The sequence below is a fragment of the Mycteria americana genome, chromosome 3 (genome assembly GCF_035582795.1).
Source record: "Mycteria americana isolate JAX WOST 10 ecotype Jacksonville Zoo and Gardens chromosome 3, USCA_MyAme_1.0, whole genome shotgun sequence".
In the NCBI taxonomy this organism is placed as follows: domain Eukaryota; kingdom Metazoa; phylum Chordata; class Aves; order Ciconiiformes; family Ciconiidae; genus Mycteria; species Mycteria americana.
In genome coordinates this window covers 89,151,493-89,168,780 of record NC_134367.1, presented here as the reverse complement: position 1 = coordinate 89,168,780, position 17,288 = coordinate 89,151,493, and the positions used below count along the sequence as shown (strand labels likewise).

Below are 17,288 nucleotides of genomic sequence, written 5' to 3'. Positions count from 1 at the left end.
ATCATTTAGGCAAGTATTTGCAACAGGGAAGCCTGTTCTAAAAGGAATTCTAAAAGGAATAGTTAGAGTCCAGGATAAAAGGAATTGTTTTAGTATATGAAATCACAGAAGCAACACGTGTGCATTTTTAAGGCTGCAGTGTTTCCAGGATAACGGCAGGAAGAGGTAATTTTTAAGCCTCCATGCAGTAGCATCCCTAGATTCTACTTTTTGTACTCTGAACAATATGGAAAAGTTCTGTCTGCTGACTCTTGTTGAATCTCGCTCGCTTGCATTACCGTAGACAAGAATTAACTACCTACTCCCATGGTTTTATGTTTTTGGTCAAGTCAATGACACAACTTGCATGCTGGTTGTACACCTCTGTTAGATCTTCCACAGACGAGGCTTCATTTAAAGAGACTAAAAGGTTTTTACAGTGCCTTCTGAGCCAGTACATCACTATTCCTGAAGCTCTTCTGCAGACAGAACTCCCTTTGAAGTCAATGGGAGCTCTGTCTGAATAAGGACTTCAGGATTTGGGCCTCAGGATATAAATGCTGTGATCAATCTTTTGAGCATAATGAATAACATTTTCTTGGCTTTCAGAACTATACTAAGCCAAATAGTAGCCCCAGGGATTCAAAATCGGTTAAACAGGAGAATCTGCTTTGTTTCAACCTACATCTTTATTTAGCTTTTAAATCAGCATAGTCCCCGTGCCTAGTACTGACCTGCCCAAAAAATCCTTCCAACCATAAGACCAGATGTTTCAATAGTTAGTTTTACAGTCAAACCTATCATGGCATGAGACACTATGAAACAGAGTTGTGTTCAACAAAAACCAAATATACTTGCTGCAGAGTGACCTGTTTAGAAGTTGTGACCCGAATGTACAGTCTGGAACAAAAGACTTGAAGGCTGAGAACTTTATTAATTATGTGACAGGGAGGTCTGTAGGCACTGATTTTGATCAGAACATCATAGTACCAGACACTGTGCAAACATCAGAGTTAGTGATACAAAAAGCCAACAGTCCGGGTAGGCAAGACAGATACTCCCTGTCTCCTATTCCTTATAATCACTCTGACTTTATAGATGGAAAGTTCAGCTAGGGAGAGATTATATGACTTACCCAATATCTCTCACAAAGTCTAGAACGAAACCTGACTGCCAACCTGGTGCCTTACTGTCGAGACTACACTCTCCCTTTTACACAATGATAACAGTATATTACAGGACTTAAAAAATCATAGCTTCCCGTCCCAGCCTTGGCTGAACTCCAGCACCCCCAGACACCTTCCCCCCTGAAACCGAAGGCCTAGGTTCTTCCCGTTACCCGTGATGAGAGTTTTGCCAGTGCTGATTTCAGTGGCAGCAAGTCTGGATCTGGTGATAAACGACACCCTGATACGGGCAGCTGTCAGAGCAAGCAGCAGGGCATCAGCAGCGTGGGGCAGAGCAAAGCTCTTGCATTTTCAACCTCACAGATTATCACGCAACTGGATTAATGAAACGAGGTATAAGAAAACCAAGAGAATAGACTGAAACAAGAGAAAGAAGGAAAAATATTGCAAATTCTTGTTGCCTGAACAGAGGTAAGAGCCTGAACATTTTGCAGGCTCTTACCTCTGTGAAAACACGGGTGGAGGTGCATAGGTGAACAGCCCAGTCCCTTTCCTGGAGTCCCAGGTCTGATGCTGGTCCTTTAGCATTTTGGTGGAGGAAGTCCTGCAACTTCTGTTTCTGCCCACAGACAGTGGAGAGTCTGAAAAAACTGTAAATACCATGTTGGTATGCATTGCAATGGGAAAATGTTGAAGCCTTCAGGTGTGAATATATATGGGACTGTCACTAGCAGACAGAAAAGTGTTTTGGAGAAGCAACTCCAAAGCTGATGAGGGAAACATAAAAATCAATGTATTACCTGGAATACACGCAATGGGACTCCCAAACGCAAGTTCAGCAGCTGGAAGAATTTCTCCACAGTATCAGTAAGACTGAGGAGAAGGTCTCCCCTATATACCAGATATGCCCTGACACAGCTGAACCTACTTACAGTTTTAAGCAAGTAAAATCTTGTCCAGCCTACAACTTGCAGCAGTGATGTAAACAGCCTGCTGATTCAGTTGTATTTGTAGATGGTTTCCAGGGTTTGCTTCTTTGATTTCTTCTTTTTCTTTTCTTTTTGTTTTCTTTCTTACGTCTGGGTATGTATGCGTTCCCTTCCCTCTCCCTCCTTCAACTAGGTCAAAAACCCTCCGACTTCCCTAGCTTCTTCAAAGCCTTGGCTCTGCTTCTCTGTGTGGATTTAGTCCAGGTGCTAGGCTGGTTCCTCCCTAGAGGCTTCCCAGCATGATCCACTCCCTTATCTTGGTTCCTGATCTTGAGGGAAGAGGCAAAACAGCCAGCAAGGAGAGGCATGTAGCAAGAGACAGCTCAAGACCACTCAGCAGTTCAATCTGTCCACCTCAAAGATGAGGACAAAATAATGTATTTTTGACTTCAAATTTAGAAACAAAGAGGTTTTTTTAGGTACAGCAAAATGGTTCCCTAGGTCTCCTCTCCTCCCCCGAGGGTATGGGACCCTGCTCATCCCTAGGGAGCACAGAGATGCAAGGCACTAAGAGAGCCCGTCCCAGGGAGCTTCAAAGAGTGCCCTTATGCAGCCCACCACCACCATGGGGAGATGGGTGGGCAGGGCATGGGTTGGCAAGTTATGAAAGACAAGGGCAAGGGAACAGTCGCGTGCGGCACTGCTCAGCCGCTTCTGGGGCGACCCACGGGGCAGCTCCTTCACAAGCCGGTCAGATCACTGCTACGTGATCCCAGCTGGCAGGGAGCACTCAGCTTTTAGGATGCTACAGAGTCTGAGATGATTGGTTCTTGACACTTCCTTCGCCCCCAGTTTGGAAACTCTCTAGGCAATGGAATCTGGTTGCTTATGCCCAAAGTGAAGACTGCAACTTGCTTTTATCTGTCCTATTTGCACGCATCTTTCCTGGGGACACGTATAAGAAGACGGGGCTGGAGGAGTTGCTGTGTGATAAAGTCAAATACAATCCCACTTTTTACTTGCCAGAATACCCTTTTCCCTTGCCTTTGAGGACTGTAGGATAAAAAATTATATATATCATCAAAGGATATATGTTAAGATCCTATCTGCACTGTGAGTTGTAACTGTATTGTACATGGGCATCCTGATTTGATACAGCAGTAGCTGAGTCGGCCTCTGGGGTAGCACCACGAGAAACAAATTGTGCTCTCTCTGGAGCACTGCGAGCTATGAAATTATTTCCCGAAATAAGCGTCTTCCTGCTAATATCCAAGATGAGGCTGACAGTGGCTCCCAAACTGCAGAATATGAATGAAACTTGTATGCACGCCAGCTGTGTTAGAGATCCAGTGCAACACACTGTATATCAAACGGAAGAAGGATTCATCTAGGGAAAATAATTTCAGCTTCCAAAGAGAGACTAAAGAAGGCTAATAAAAATATATTTTCTTAATGGGCCTTTGTTGCTCTTGCTTTAATCTTCAAAAATCTGTATTTTCACACATTATAACACTAATGATTGCCTTTGTTGTTCATTCTTACTGACAAAGAAATGAAAGACACAGTAAATGTGTTAACAAGAGTGCATTGCAGTCTTAGGACCAGTGCAACAGTGGTTTCCAGATGGAAATCCAGCTTAGAACTAGGCAAATGTTGTTTACCTACATTAACTCTTTGTTGCCTTACTGTTTAAGAAAATATCAGTGAAAGATAACTTGGGTTAGAGAAGTAAAAAGAGAATTAAAAAATGGTCTGTTTCAGATTGCTTCCATCACCACATTTAGATTGTGCTAATCTCTTCTTTGTGAAGCATAGCAGCTCCCTTGCAGCTGGGTATGAAAACACCTCCTCTGAGTTTCCAGCTCAAGTGCAACAAATGGGTAGAGCAAAAGACCTGACATGAGGAGCCCTGTGCTCTGTTTTCAGCTCTGCCACTAAAGGGCATGACAGGGGGTAAGGCATTCAATGCCTCTGTGTGTCAGTCTTCCCCGGATTTCAGCAGCCGCTGAAGTCCGTTGATGACACAGAGCTGGGATACGCAGTTAAGACAGAGGAGTGGTAGGACACTGCTGTACAGGAGGAAACCAAACTTGACAGAGAGTAGAAGAACAGGAATGTGGTCGAAGGTATGGAGCACAAAGTGCAAGATGGTGCCCTTGGGGACCTCTCCTACAAGCTGAGACCTCCTCAGTTGAGGGCAACCGCCGGTCACTTGCCAGAAGATGATGTACAAGGCAAGAACTCAAGGGGAAAGAGCTTGAACTCAAGTTAAAGGACAGCAGTACAGTAACGGTCAAGAAAATTCTTAAGCTAGAAATGAGAAGAGCAGTGAGGTCTGCGGTGGTCTTCTAGCAAGGGTAGTTGAGACACATATTCTACACTAACATCTTTCAAAAAATGGTGCTTCATCAGTTTATGAAAATCAAATTCCAGTCCTATGATCCTAAGTTTTGAACAGTTTTAGGTCCTGACTTTCAAACTGGTTCTGAAAGGGGAACTGTTTATTGCCTATAGTAAGAGAAATGTTCTCAAGGATTACTTTGTAAATTTGACTATGGCAATGGTTTTAGTGTTACCTGCATGTTTAAAATGGAAGCAAAATACCATGTGCCAATGGATGAGTAACATAAAATGAAACTAACCCGTCCAGTTTAATTGCCTATGGTAAACAAAGCACAAATATTTGACAAAACTAGAAATCGTAGAAAGTTTATTGATCTATTATGTTATTTCAAAAGTAGTAACCCACCTGGTGCCTTATTAGCTAAACACAAACAGGGATTACATTTAAATATAAAAGCTTTATCTTAGTAGCATGCCTTCACAACTTTAGTAATCTTAAGGTACTCACTTACCTACTTATTACCCGCTTTCACAGGTCTCATTTTCCGTTAGTTTTTCAGAAGCAATTGTAAAGTCATTTCTTGACTGCATTAACATTATTTTTCCTGTTATTTTTCAAACCAAATTCCATGATTTCTTTTCCAGGCCTTACACAGTATTTCTGTCAAGAGCTCTTTTTCCAGGTGTGAATATATTTCAATATGTATAGAGAACTCAAGGAAATATAGCTACACAGATTTTATTGTAATTATAAGTACAAGGTCACAAGCCAAGCTTTGTTATCCTTTAAGATACATATTTCAACTAACTGCCAAGCTACACTGCTGTTACCAAAAGGCATCTCAAACACTATAGGGGAAGATCTTAACTTTCGTCTACTACCACCATTGAAATGTAGTCTCTGTAGCGAATAGTATTTGTTTCTGGATCTAGAGCCGTGGAGAGCATGTCCTCCATTTCTTCCCGAGTAAAGGGCTCACCTGAAAGACAGCAGAGAATAACACTTTGTCTTGATAAATGTTCTTTTCAGGGCTGGCAAATTACCCTGCTTTTCCCTTGCAAGGATCTCCTTTCAGTCCTCACACAGAGGAGAAAAAGGCAATACAAAGGGTCCAATTCCTTCACTTTTGCCAGTGTAAGTCCTGCACACCAAGCAAGCTGGTCTAAGGGAAAGGAGACAGAGGACCTGGATCTCCTGATCTCCTTTTAGTTCACAGACTCCAAAACAGCCTGTTCCTCTTTGCCACAGGGATTTCGAAACAACTGTTTTTGTCAGAGGGAATTCTTCCAATGCGTACAGGAGAATTATTATCTCTCATTTGGCTATCCTTCCACTTGTATTATTTACATCATGAAAGGCTCTGGTTTTTCTCTTTTAGGAGCTTCAAAGCTGCTGATGGCCTACTGCATCCCTCTTTGAGAACAAGGTCCCCATCTGAGGATAGGTCTTGCGCAAAGCCTGCACATCGTTTTGTACTTGAGGCAGGCAGGCATGAGTCAGCCATGCAAGAAAAGCAGGCTCTCCAAGGGATACTGAGGATTACTTGATATACAACTTAAATCTGGTCTTTGAATCTCTTTGTTTGCGTACGGCACAAGAATTAATATCAAGATAATGTAGGAATGAATGAGCACTGAAACTACCTGCAACATCTGGAAATCTAACTACAATTTTACAGGAGGACAGAAAAAGAGGCACATCCTTAGGAAGCACATAGATGTGCACAGAATCATAAAATGTGCACACAAGACCGAATTATGACTCTTAATAATAATAACCTCTATCTTATGTCTGCAAGCAGGCAGATGAATGTTCTTTCCCTGCATTATTCACCAGCGAAATGTTCTAGTCTGCAGCCACTCATCACAGCAACGGTATTGTTTGAAGACAATGTACCTACTCCTGCAAGTTTTGGCATGCAGAATGAGGACCTCAAGGTGCCATATACACATGTAATGTTTATTTATTTAAATACTGATATTACAAAAGTCATGTTACCTTCTTCAGTCAAATATTTGACCAGCTCCTCTTTAGTAATATATCCACATTTATTCTCATCCAAAGCCTTTAAAGAAAAAGAATAAAACTTGTGGTTTTAAACATATTGAATCAAGAATCAGCAACTTCTTTCCAGCAATTAGGTACTTGAATATTTAGTTACAGACCTCAAATGCATGTAGAAGAACATCTTCTGGAATAGGCCGGTAGCTGAAACCATTGAATCAGAAAAGTTAAGTCAAGTCACTGTTTGGCAGGCTACTGTACTATTCTGAAAGAATAAAATATGAGTACTAAAGGAAAGGGAAAACTTATTTTCAATGAGAATTTACTAAGTTTGTCTATCAAACATTTAATTCCAGCTTGGCTTTTCAGAACTGTCCATATCTTTACCTCTCATGTCTTTTATTGTACTCCTGTTTAATTTTCCTTGTGCTAAGGAGCCAGTTGAATGGCTTCTGCATGTCTGGGCTGGCTGAGTGGGTTAGTAGGAATCAATAATAGCTGAATCATTCCATGTAGCCAATGCACTGAACAGAAGATGGCCAAACCAAGAAAACAAAGTTTTGTCCAGGTACGCTGGTAGCTAGGCAACAGATCACCTAGTGGGACTTTGACAGTAATGAGCTGATGATGAGCAAAGGAGGCTGGTAGCTATAAAAGAAAGGTCTGTCGCTAACAATTTCAGAGAGGCAGGAGAACTGGGCACGTGTGCGCGTGCATATGTGTGCCTGATTTCAGAGCTGGAAAGGAAGCCCTGTGCAGCAACGGAGACCTTCCATAGCCCAGCAGACTCTCACCAACCCCCAAGAATACTAAAGAGAAGATGTTGAAGCCAGGGAGGTTCTAACTGCTTGATTGTTTCATCCAGACCTGCCTCGCTCTTTTACTATCTAAAAATCAAACATGCTAAGAAGAGGCCTTGTTTTTTGTGATCAAAATCTCATCTGCCCTTGGATAAGTGAACTATGGACATGGTGACCCAAAAGGTAAAGTGGGTCTTGACAAGCCTGCACTAGCCTGGGGAACGTGTGTGGGGGTTTTGTGTGTGTGTGTATGTTTGTGTGGAGGGGGTGTGAAGGAGAAGCAGCGAGCCCAGAGCAGCAAGGTATCATTTTGTGAAAGGGTGAACAGCAGTGTGGAACCAGAAATGTGCCGTGAAGGCCAGAGAAGGCAAAGGTGCAGGAACCTGGGAAGGCAATGCACCAGCGCCGGCACACCGGTACCCAAACAGTGCTGGCTGGTCCGTGTCCAGATACGGGCACAAAGACTCTCAAACACAGCCCCAGAGTGGACCCTGTTGCCTCTGGATGCTACGAGACAGTTTGGGGAAATCCTATAGCTATTTCATGTGTAGAACACCCTCCTACCAAAGGCCCTCTGGGTGCAAAATAACTTCTCAGTATTGGACAAGACTGAGTCTCCCACAACCCGTGGCTACCATCTTTAAAAAGAAAGATAAATTCCCTGTAAGTAATCTTGCTTTTAGTGCAAAATATCAAAATAGCACAAGTTCCTGTGTACATGCAAAGATTTCATGTACCTTTGAATAATGAACAGTGTTTTTGTTCTAGATTTATAGAGCGGCAGTCTTTTAGTGTTAGTTGTGTACATTCAACTGTACCTGGCTGTTATTTTGAGACATGAACATGAAGCTGATTTATACAACTTATTGAAAATACACTGTAACACACTGTGCTTCTCAGTAACTGTAACTCACATGTTCAGAGAAAGTAATGGTTATGACCTTAATTTGCATATAAAGTATTTCAGAGATGCACAAAACACGTTGAATAGCAAGTTAATTCTGATTCACATTAAAAATACAAAAGCTACACATTATCACAATTCATGATTATAAGCTGTTATTATTTATATCATCCGTACAACATAATTTTATGTAGATGAAGTAATTTTGAAACAAAATCTATCAAGCTAATGTAAACTGAGTGAAGTAATTTTGAAACAAAATCTATGAAGCTAATGTAAACTGAGTTTAAATAACAAAAAAAAAAATCTGTACTCCTTCCAGTTACATAAAATTACTGTAGATATATTCTTTCAGAATCAACCTTGTCAATCTGGAATAAACTACAGACACAGAAAATCCACTTTCCATTACCTTCTGTCGAGTAGTACTTTTGTCATCACTGGAAGAAACTTTTCCAGATGAATGTATCCGGTCGGTTCTTCTTCTTCTACCTAAAAATAAAACTTAAGTATGGCAGGTTATATGACTCATTAGCAAACTAATACGAAAACCAGAAAATTGGGGTGGTTCCTGCATTAAAATTACAGAGTTAGACTTTGAATATTAGATCAGGTCTTTAATATCACATGGCACCATAACATCTGAGTGAAACGCTTGTGATCAAATAGAAAGAAATTAGAGGAAGAAATAATATCCCAGGCAAAATACAGGCCTGCATTATAGACACTTTCAACAACTCAATATTGCCCTCTTGTGCTTAGAAACCATTCATGCAAAGGAACTGGACGCCTAGTAACTGATCTTATCTTCCACAATAACTCAGCAGAGGTTTAAACATTCAGACTGCATTCATACCAGTAAAGTCTAGCAGGACCTGGAACATTCCCAAGCAGTGTAATGTGACCACCCATAACAGCAAACCATTAGCACATTCCCTGGCATGATTTTGGCCTGTGCCACCTAACACTCCCCCCAGCAGTCACCAGGCCTGGCTAGGACCTTAGGGACTGTTCTCCAGCAGGCTGCTTTGTGCAGCCACTCCGCATAAAACATTTACCAGGGTAGACATGAGCTTCTCTGTGCCAGCTGGCTTCAACTCTCAAGGATGTTTCTGGGCATATTTAATGTGCTAGTTTGGACATAGCCCCAGTCTAGTATACCTCAAGGATGGAATCTGTTGCCTCCACATGTTTCATAGCCAGAGAGAGTCATCAGGGGAAGGACCAGAGAGGCAGGCAGACTGAGTCAGGGCAGTCTGAAACACTCATAAGGCAGCCCATAAAATGCTACCCAAAGAAAAGCTTCCCTTTGTGTCTCAACTAAATTAACAGATTAGCCCCAAAACATCGGGGACTTCTAGCAGCATTCTCACCACGTTATTATACTTCCACAGGAGATGAGCAACGTGGTAAAAACTGCTCCCTATCATCAGGGTGCATCCCTTCCCTTAAAATTTCAAGTTTTACTCCCAAAAGGAGCCCTCTTAATGGAGCTAGCCTGTTCCTGTCTGTGTTGAAACTGGATGCGTGCCTTGTGGTCTCACATGGCAGCATCGACACCTTGCTAGGCTCTCCAAGACACAGCTCAGATTGAAAGAAGACTCAAATAGGCACTGATTTGAAATCTCCTAACTGAGCCAAGAAAAGACGAAGTAAGAAATCTTCCTCTTGGGAGCTGGGTCAGAGCTGGGGTGATACATCCAGTTGCTTAAATGGAGAGCTGCAACTCCTGCTGCATGCTCTTTTCCAGTGCTCTTGAAGGGTTTTGATTGCTAAAAGCAGGCAGCCACCACCTCTTGCTGCTTTAGAGTGGAAATTGGCTTGAAAAAGCACTTTTTCCCTTCTGTTTGGTAAGCCTAAAGGAAGGGATCTTTAGCAAAGAAATGAAGCTGTTGCATGCTTCATGCTAAATCAAATGGTACCTTTTACCATTACAGAATCATTTGTTTTACTGCTTGCTTGACTGAAAAGGTGTAACAAAATACCTGGCAAAACTTAACTTCTTTGCAGTGACATAACAGTTAGCCAATACACTGAACTATTCCATGCATCACAAATATTGAGATGTATAAGAACACTGGATGTTTTAGGGAACATCTGTGCTTCAACTAGTATTAGGTCAGAAGTCCACAGAGACAGAAAAAGAAATATGGTAGCTATTTATCAGAAATAGATAGATGTGTCTTGTATTAAGCAGAACAACCAAAAGCAAGCACCCAAAATATCCACAAAGATGGTAAGTTATGTAAACCATGTATAAGAGTCACAAAACGTTAGATCTGCTCATCCAAACAGCTGAAGGTCATCCCAATTTTCATAGCAGAAGAACTCACTGGCAATGACCACTTCAGAGCTCAACGTAACAAATACCTGTGAAAATGTCAGCCCTCACTGACAAATATCATCCAGATTTGCCTCTTTTTGTTGGTGTACTATTTGTATTTTGCCTTCAGAAAGCAGTCTGTGGAAGAAACATGTCCTTCCTGACAATGCAACTAGTCCTGGGAGGTGATGAGCAACCTCAGCTTCCTCTGACCTGTAAAGAACAGCTTCCATTTCAGTGGCTCTACAGGCCCAGCAATATCTTGAACTGTTAAAATTAATCCTATTTCGAACATTGGATAGATGTGTGAGTAAACTGAATATATTAACCTTGCCTAAGTCAGTAAGTGTTCAGATTTGCAGGTATGTGTATCCTCTTACTCTTCCTCATGCTCATTCCTATAGCTCATTTCCCACTGATGTTTTCCTTTTTCTGTAATTCCCCCTCTTTTCACAGTGGCTGTGACAGTAACAGTATTTGCTTGCTCAAACTCTGTGAGGTTTGCTCTCTCTCCTTCCTTTGGGTACATCCACAGCTCCCGTAACAACTGTACTGTGGCACTCATTATGTTTCATGTCTCTACTCTCACAGCCATACTATTACTGTCCACGTAACATTTGGGGACTTGAGTCACAAAGAAACAAAACCATTTTCCACAGTTATCCAGGTGATCTGCAGCAGAGCAGTGCACTGAACCTGGGATTCCAAACTCCGGGCATTGTAGTAACCCTCAGATTAGCTTTCACCATCTCTAGGCTTAACATTTAATCTTAACTTTGTAAGCAGGACTAAAGATATGATATTAAGTACAGCATTTAGCATAAGGCAATATAGGAAACAATATATGATAATTTTTAGAGATAAAATAATTATATGAATGCTGATTTGGCAGATAGGAATAACTTGAAGTCAACATATGCTAGTTTAGCTACAATAAGGCTAATGGGAAGATAGATGACTGAGAGACACAAGTAGTGAGAAACAGAAATGAATCACAGCTTACAATGGGCAAAAATACTGGGGAAATAGCTTGGTTACAAACCAGGCAACAGAGACAATTTTTACTTTATCTAGATTAAGATAAAATGGTATTTACCACAGTCAATGGTAATGGTATCTTATACAAATTGAGATATATTAGTGATTAACATAATACATGAAGGGTTCTGCAAGAAGATAGTGTTCTTCTGGTATTAAAACTATGCCAAGGTTTCATTTACAGACACTGTGAAACCTTCTTTGAGATTTAACTTCCAGTTCACTGTTCTTTAAGGTTGACCATTACTCTTGAATGTATTCTTTCTTCCTGCAGTATCTGTACTTTAATTTAATATCCTTATAATCAACAATTGCATACATGTTATACTGTTGTATCTCAAGAATCTTCCGCCTCATAGCCGTACTGCATTGTACTTTGTTATGTACTACTTATCTCAAATTTTCAGTAATGCTGAAAATTGGAAAAAAAAAAAAAATAGAAAGTCCAGTCTCTTTGGGAGGGGAAGGCAGGCCCTAAAACTCTCCTGGTTCCCCTGGACTCGGGGGGGGTTGGGTCAAAGCATCCCCCTCCTTTTCTCAATTCTGTATCTTGAGTCAGTTGCACTGTTCATTTGCTGCAAACAAAAATCTCTGTGGGCCACTAAAAATATCATCTGTATTAAGCACCATAATTTCTCTTTCCGTTTTGTCTTGTTTGTCAGTGGGAGCTGGGACAATCTGGTACTGAGAGTACAGAACCAGTGCAGACAGATTGCAGTATCATGTTAAAAGATCCTTCTCCTCTGATGGTTCTTTGCACTTCCTCATCTGAAGCAGCTGCGTCATTTTCACAAGACTTAGCACAAGTTTTCTCACACTAAATTCTGATCTACAAGAGACCAGACAAGGCTACTGAGGACAGACTACTACTGCAACTATGCAAATTTTTGTTGGGGACAGGAGGAAAAGAGTAAGAGAGATCAATTCCCAGTGTCCTGACCTATACATGAAAAAGCAAAAAATCCTTCCCCCACCTCTCAGCCCCAGCATCTTCCATTCCTTAACGCAGCATATCCATTTGCAAAAAGAATGTGAAGTCTTTTTCCCACTTCTTTGTCCCACTTATTAACCATACCCTGCCGTAGCACCAGCACACCATCCTTTCTATTACAAGCATGAGGTAAGGAGACAAAAATTAGTGTAGGAAAAGACTGTGGAGAAATGTGATTGAAGTTCTTTACCCCTGCGTATCACTGGGAGAACGGGAGGACTGCTAGGTCTTGTGAGGTTTTATGTCTGAATTCTGACTTACATGCTTAAGTAATCAAGTAAGAAAAGATTACTTATCTATAACTGAGAAATCTCAAGACTGGGAGAGACCTCAGGAGGAACAGAAAGTTGGGAGGTCTAACTATAAGAGAGCAATACAGGACCCAGTGAAAAAACATAGCAGGTCTTCCCTCTGTGTATTTTTTTAATTTGATGTATAATTTTAACACCTGCTCAAGAACTAATTTTTATCACTTAATCATCAGTGTGTGCCCATGACATGTCCAGAAGAGTGAGATGGTTAGGGTTTGGATATCCTAATGCAACTGAGGTTTAGGACATTCTTTTTCATCAGCCAAAACCAATTTTTCCTCCATTTGCTATAAACGCCCCTCCACCTTGGCACAGTGTCACAGTGACCTTCTGGGGTAAAAGAGAGTCAAAGACTCCTCATTTTAACCCATCAATGTTGTTACCTCATCAGCCTAAAGGCTTGCTTCAGGACAACCTGAGAGACTGCCTGCCTGCCTGAATCACTTCCATGACACTTCCAACCTCTGGGAAAAGAGCTTAGGTTTCCCACACAGCAAGGCAGAAGAGCCAAACTTGTGCAAGTTTAAGACTGAAAAAAATACAAAAGATCTAAACATTTACCTTTGCAAGCAGTTCATGTAGTTCTGCCTCAGTTGGGAAGCAACCCAGTGACCTGACAATTGAACCAATCTCTCTGAAAGAAGGAAAGAAAGAACATCTTTGTTGGTAAATCTGCAATACAAGAGTGTCTGTGGAGAATCCAGATACCATTTCAGAGTTTGCGTACAGGAGCGTGCATATACAAGCACACAAGCACATGTATGTGGACTTTTAAGATGATGTCTCAGTAAGCAATGTCTATTTTTACAGACATTAAATATTCTGGAGCTTTTTGGAAGAGTATAATTGTTCTTGTGACTTTCCCCCAAGATTCTTCTTTACCATTGTGTTGCAGTGTACTGTGTGCAGATTACTTTTCAACTGCTGTCCTCTAATTTAACTTCAGTAAAGTCTACATTTATATAGTTAATACAACACTTTGAAACCTATATGTTTACATTAAATGCTATAAAGATACAAATTCTAACTGCAGGAAAGAACAATTACAAAAGGTCACGAAGGAGGCAGCCCTGCCATGCCCCTGCTGTGCTCTGAAAGAGTCGAACAGACCAACACACTGGCTTATCACCACCCTGTTTACGCTGCAAAATATATTCATAGCTTGCATTTACTGCTGAACCTGGTGCAGTTGTTCTGAGGCTCTAAATAAAATTCTGACCAAAGTGGCAATGCCTCAGAAAAGTTAAAGATGAACAACTTCACAGACTAGATGCAAAAGTACTGAAAAGCTGTAAAAAAGAGTACTAATGAGATTTATGGTATGATTGAAAACAAACTAACACAAGCGTCAATATTGCTTGTGATTTTCAATCCAATTCTACGACACAGAAATTCAAGTACATTTGAATAATTATCCACAGTATCCAATTGAATCATGGTTCTCATGATTCAAACTTCTGTGGTTTCCTCATCTTCACCAGTACATTTGGTGGGAAAAGTAGATTGCCTAATAAAAATGGTAGAAACAAGAAGCAATGACCTTTGTAAAATCATCTTACAACAGTAAGAACTCAAATGTGGCACACCAAGCGCACATAAAATTATACGGGTCAGTCTTTGGCCTCCACAGACAGGTCCCGAGGAGCTCCCATTCTGATTGAAAACATGTGAGAAGCACTACAATAGACAAAAAAGAGGAGAAGCCTGGCTGCACAAAAATAGTTACAAAACAAAACCCAGTCCCACACATACAGTTGTTATGAAATGAAGCCATCTGCTCAAATGACTCCGTGAAACCTTGCCCCCTGTGGACGTGAATGGAAGTTTGGCCACTGGCCTCAATGAGGTCAGACATTTAGTCCTATTTTTATAATCCTTGTCCATGCATCCTATTTCTAGTATGGATATTCTGTATTTGATGCTCTCACTCCTGCACTCCCTCCTCTTTTCCAGCTAGAAGATACTCGTAAATATTCTCTGCCTCCCCCAGTAAAACACCTAACCCAAATGCTGCCTCCTTGCTGTCCCACACTATTTCTGCTCTCACAGACTGCCAGAGATGGGAAGGCTGCCATCAACCTCCTGCTTCACCTCTCACATCAGCAAAACCACAACGCGACTAAGGTAAGCCAGGCCCTGAAAGAGTTTGCAAAATCTGGCATTGCTGGCTGCTGTTTCTGGCAGTCTGTGTGTGTACCAGCATGAGGATGTTGTTTGAAGTGTCTGTGGTCAAAAAAGTCATGTCACATTTGGTAGTAACATGGAGTTTAAAGGACCCAGATAGGAAATTGTAATTTTCCTCCCAGCCACTTCCTCTCACTCAGTTCAGCAGCTGCAGTTTCTGCTGTGTAGTTTCTAGCATTCAAAAATGATGGTTAAAATGAGTTTATGTCCATACAGGTTTTGTAACCCAGACACAATAAAATTTTGGGTCATGTTTTTCACCCTAGATATAACACTTCCAATGACAAGATTTGCAAAAGCATGAAAGCCCTTGACTTAGCGTGTGTTGTAAGCAGCATGAAACAATACAGTCTTCCTCACGCTTAATGTCTTAGTAACTTGCATTTGCATTAGGAGTCACGCAATACTGGTGTTGGCCTGTCAAGCCAGGGTAATTTTCCATATTCTTCACAGGTATCCAATATTTCAGGCAGTAATATTCCCACATCTACAATTGTGGTTAAGAATTGTGCTGTACTGCCACCTTCTGATACAAGATAATCAGCCATTAATAATCCCAGTATTGTGATACATTCCTGCAATATGAAGCTAGGAATAATTAGACAATAAATTATTGTTCATTGTCAGTAACTGTACTGTGACAAAAAATTAATGTGAAATTGGTCATTTACTATGTTAAATAGTCTTTTGAATGTCCCCTCTCACATGTTATGACTTACTGTCTGAATGAACAAATTTTTTAAAAAGTCTATCTGTATCATTTTGTTGTTGTAACACTTTATTAAGCTCTATACCCATTCTATAATAGAGTGAGGAGTGTAGCAAATTTTACAGCTATTTAGCCAGGACTCCAGATGTAAATGACAAACAAATAAGCAACTGGTATGTCATGGTGCAGTGAGGGCTAGGGGCTCCCCAGGGCTGGGGGGGTGGTAGTGGCAGGGGCTCCCCGTGGCGGGAGCCAGGGCCCGTCCCACCACCCCAGCAAGGAGCAGAGCAGCTGGGGGGCACCGGGGCAGCCCCAGCTCTGGGCACCAGGCACCTCCCTGGGGATGGGCCAAGAGATTTAAGTGAGCACGCTTCCCAAAGAGCCCTACGGGTGAGGGAGCAGCAGTTGTACTGAGTGTGGAGACGTACCCTGAAATTCTCCCTATCTAGTATAACTGAAAAATCATTTCACTTCTATGAAGTACCCATAATTTCTTAAAGTTAGAAGCACTAGTAAGTAGGCATTGCTAAAACCATCACATAAATATTTTGCACCTCTCTAGCCTCTGTTTTTTGATGTAGAAAAGATGTTTTGAACATTTAAAGATGTCTTCCAATTTGGCTTTGTGAGGAATGTCTAATGACAATTTCACCAGTTCTCACACTCCTTTGTAGTATTTATACTCAATAATTGATTTATAATTAAAACCTCTGGTGATATTCTTGTGAAAATAGTAATTGGAAATATGAAAAATTACTTCAGTAAACTTTAATGACAACAGCTTGTAACAACTTCAGAACCTGCTCAGTGAGACATAAACATGTTTTCTGTATAACAAAGCCGTATTGTTATATGTATGGATGTTTATGTTAAAATGAAGTTAAAATAGCACTGTCAAATAGTCAAACTTAAAAAATACCAGAATTTTAAAACACTAGAATTAAGATTATTTGGGAATTTTTAAATCTGACTTCCTTTAGCTCAGTATCTTGTAGCCAGTTATGCCCTTATCAGTCTGGTTTTTTCTTCCACTGAACTTTTTCTTACCCCCTCAGACATATATTTTGTTTGTATTTCCACAACATTGCATGCTAAAGGCATAGAACATGCAGCTCTCCCTCCTGACTCCCACCTGTGCATCCCATTCGCCCAGTTCTGGTCATTCCATTTCAAAAAGGAGACAGCTGAACAAGAAGGAGCACAAAAAAGAATGGCCAGAGCTATAGAATGGCATCTCCTGAGAGATTAAACACATCCGGACTCTTCAGCCTTAAACTACTGTGATGGAGGAGGGATGTGACAGACAGCTAAGAAATCATTAATGGTGTCAAGAATATTAATATAGAACAATTGTTCACTATTTATCATAAGATAAAAAAACCCCAGGTGCCACTCAAATCATAATGTGGCAGATGTACAAAAAACAACAAGAAATACTGCGTATTTGCTCAATTCCTTATATTCCTCCCCCAAGTAACTACTAGTAGCTCAGATGAGGGTACTGGGCTAAATGGACTTTTGGTGCAATTAAGTATGATCATCTTTATGTTGTTGTTGTTGTTGTTGTTATTATTATTAAATCAAATTATATGCCATTTTCTTCCAAGTCTCCTAAAAAGACCTCCCTGACAGAGCACCATCCACC

At 40.9% G+C, this 17,288-nt stretch overlaps 1 protein-coding gene across 1 annotated transcript in view; it reads right to left on the bottom strand.

Annotated features, from left to right (window-relative positions):
• Positions 1–4,767: 4,767 nt before the first annotated feature.
• Positions 4,768–17,288, bottom strand: part of DRC8 (dynein regulatory complex subunit 8) — a 36,559-nt gene continuing 24,038 nt past the window's right edge. Inside the window, exons 3-7 of the mRNA XM_075496031.1 lie at positions 13,312–13,384; positions 8,500–8,579; positions 6,545–6,587; positions 6,378–6,444; positions 4,768–5,358 (exon numbers count right to left, since the gene is read on the bottom strand). Coding sequence (XP_075352146.1) covers positions 5,243–5,358; positions 6,378–6,444; positions 6,545–6,587; positions 8,500–8,579; positions 13,312–13,384 — 379 coding nt within the window. The 3' untranslated portion in view covers positions 4,768–5,242. The remainder of the gene's footprint in view (positions 5,359–6,377; positions 6,445–6,544; positions 6,588–8,499; positions 8,580–13,311; positions 13,385–17,288) is intronic.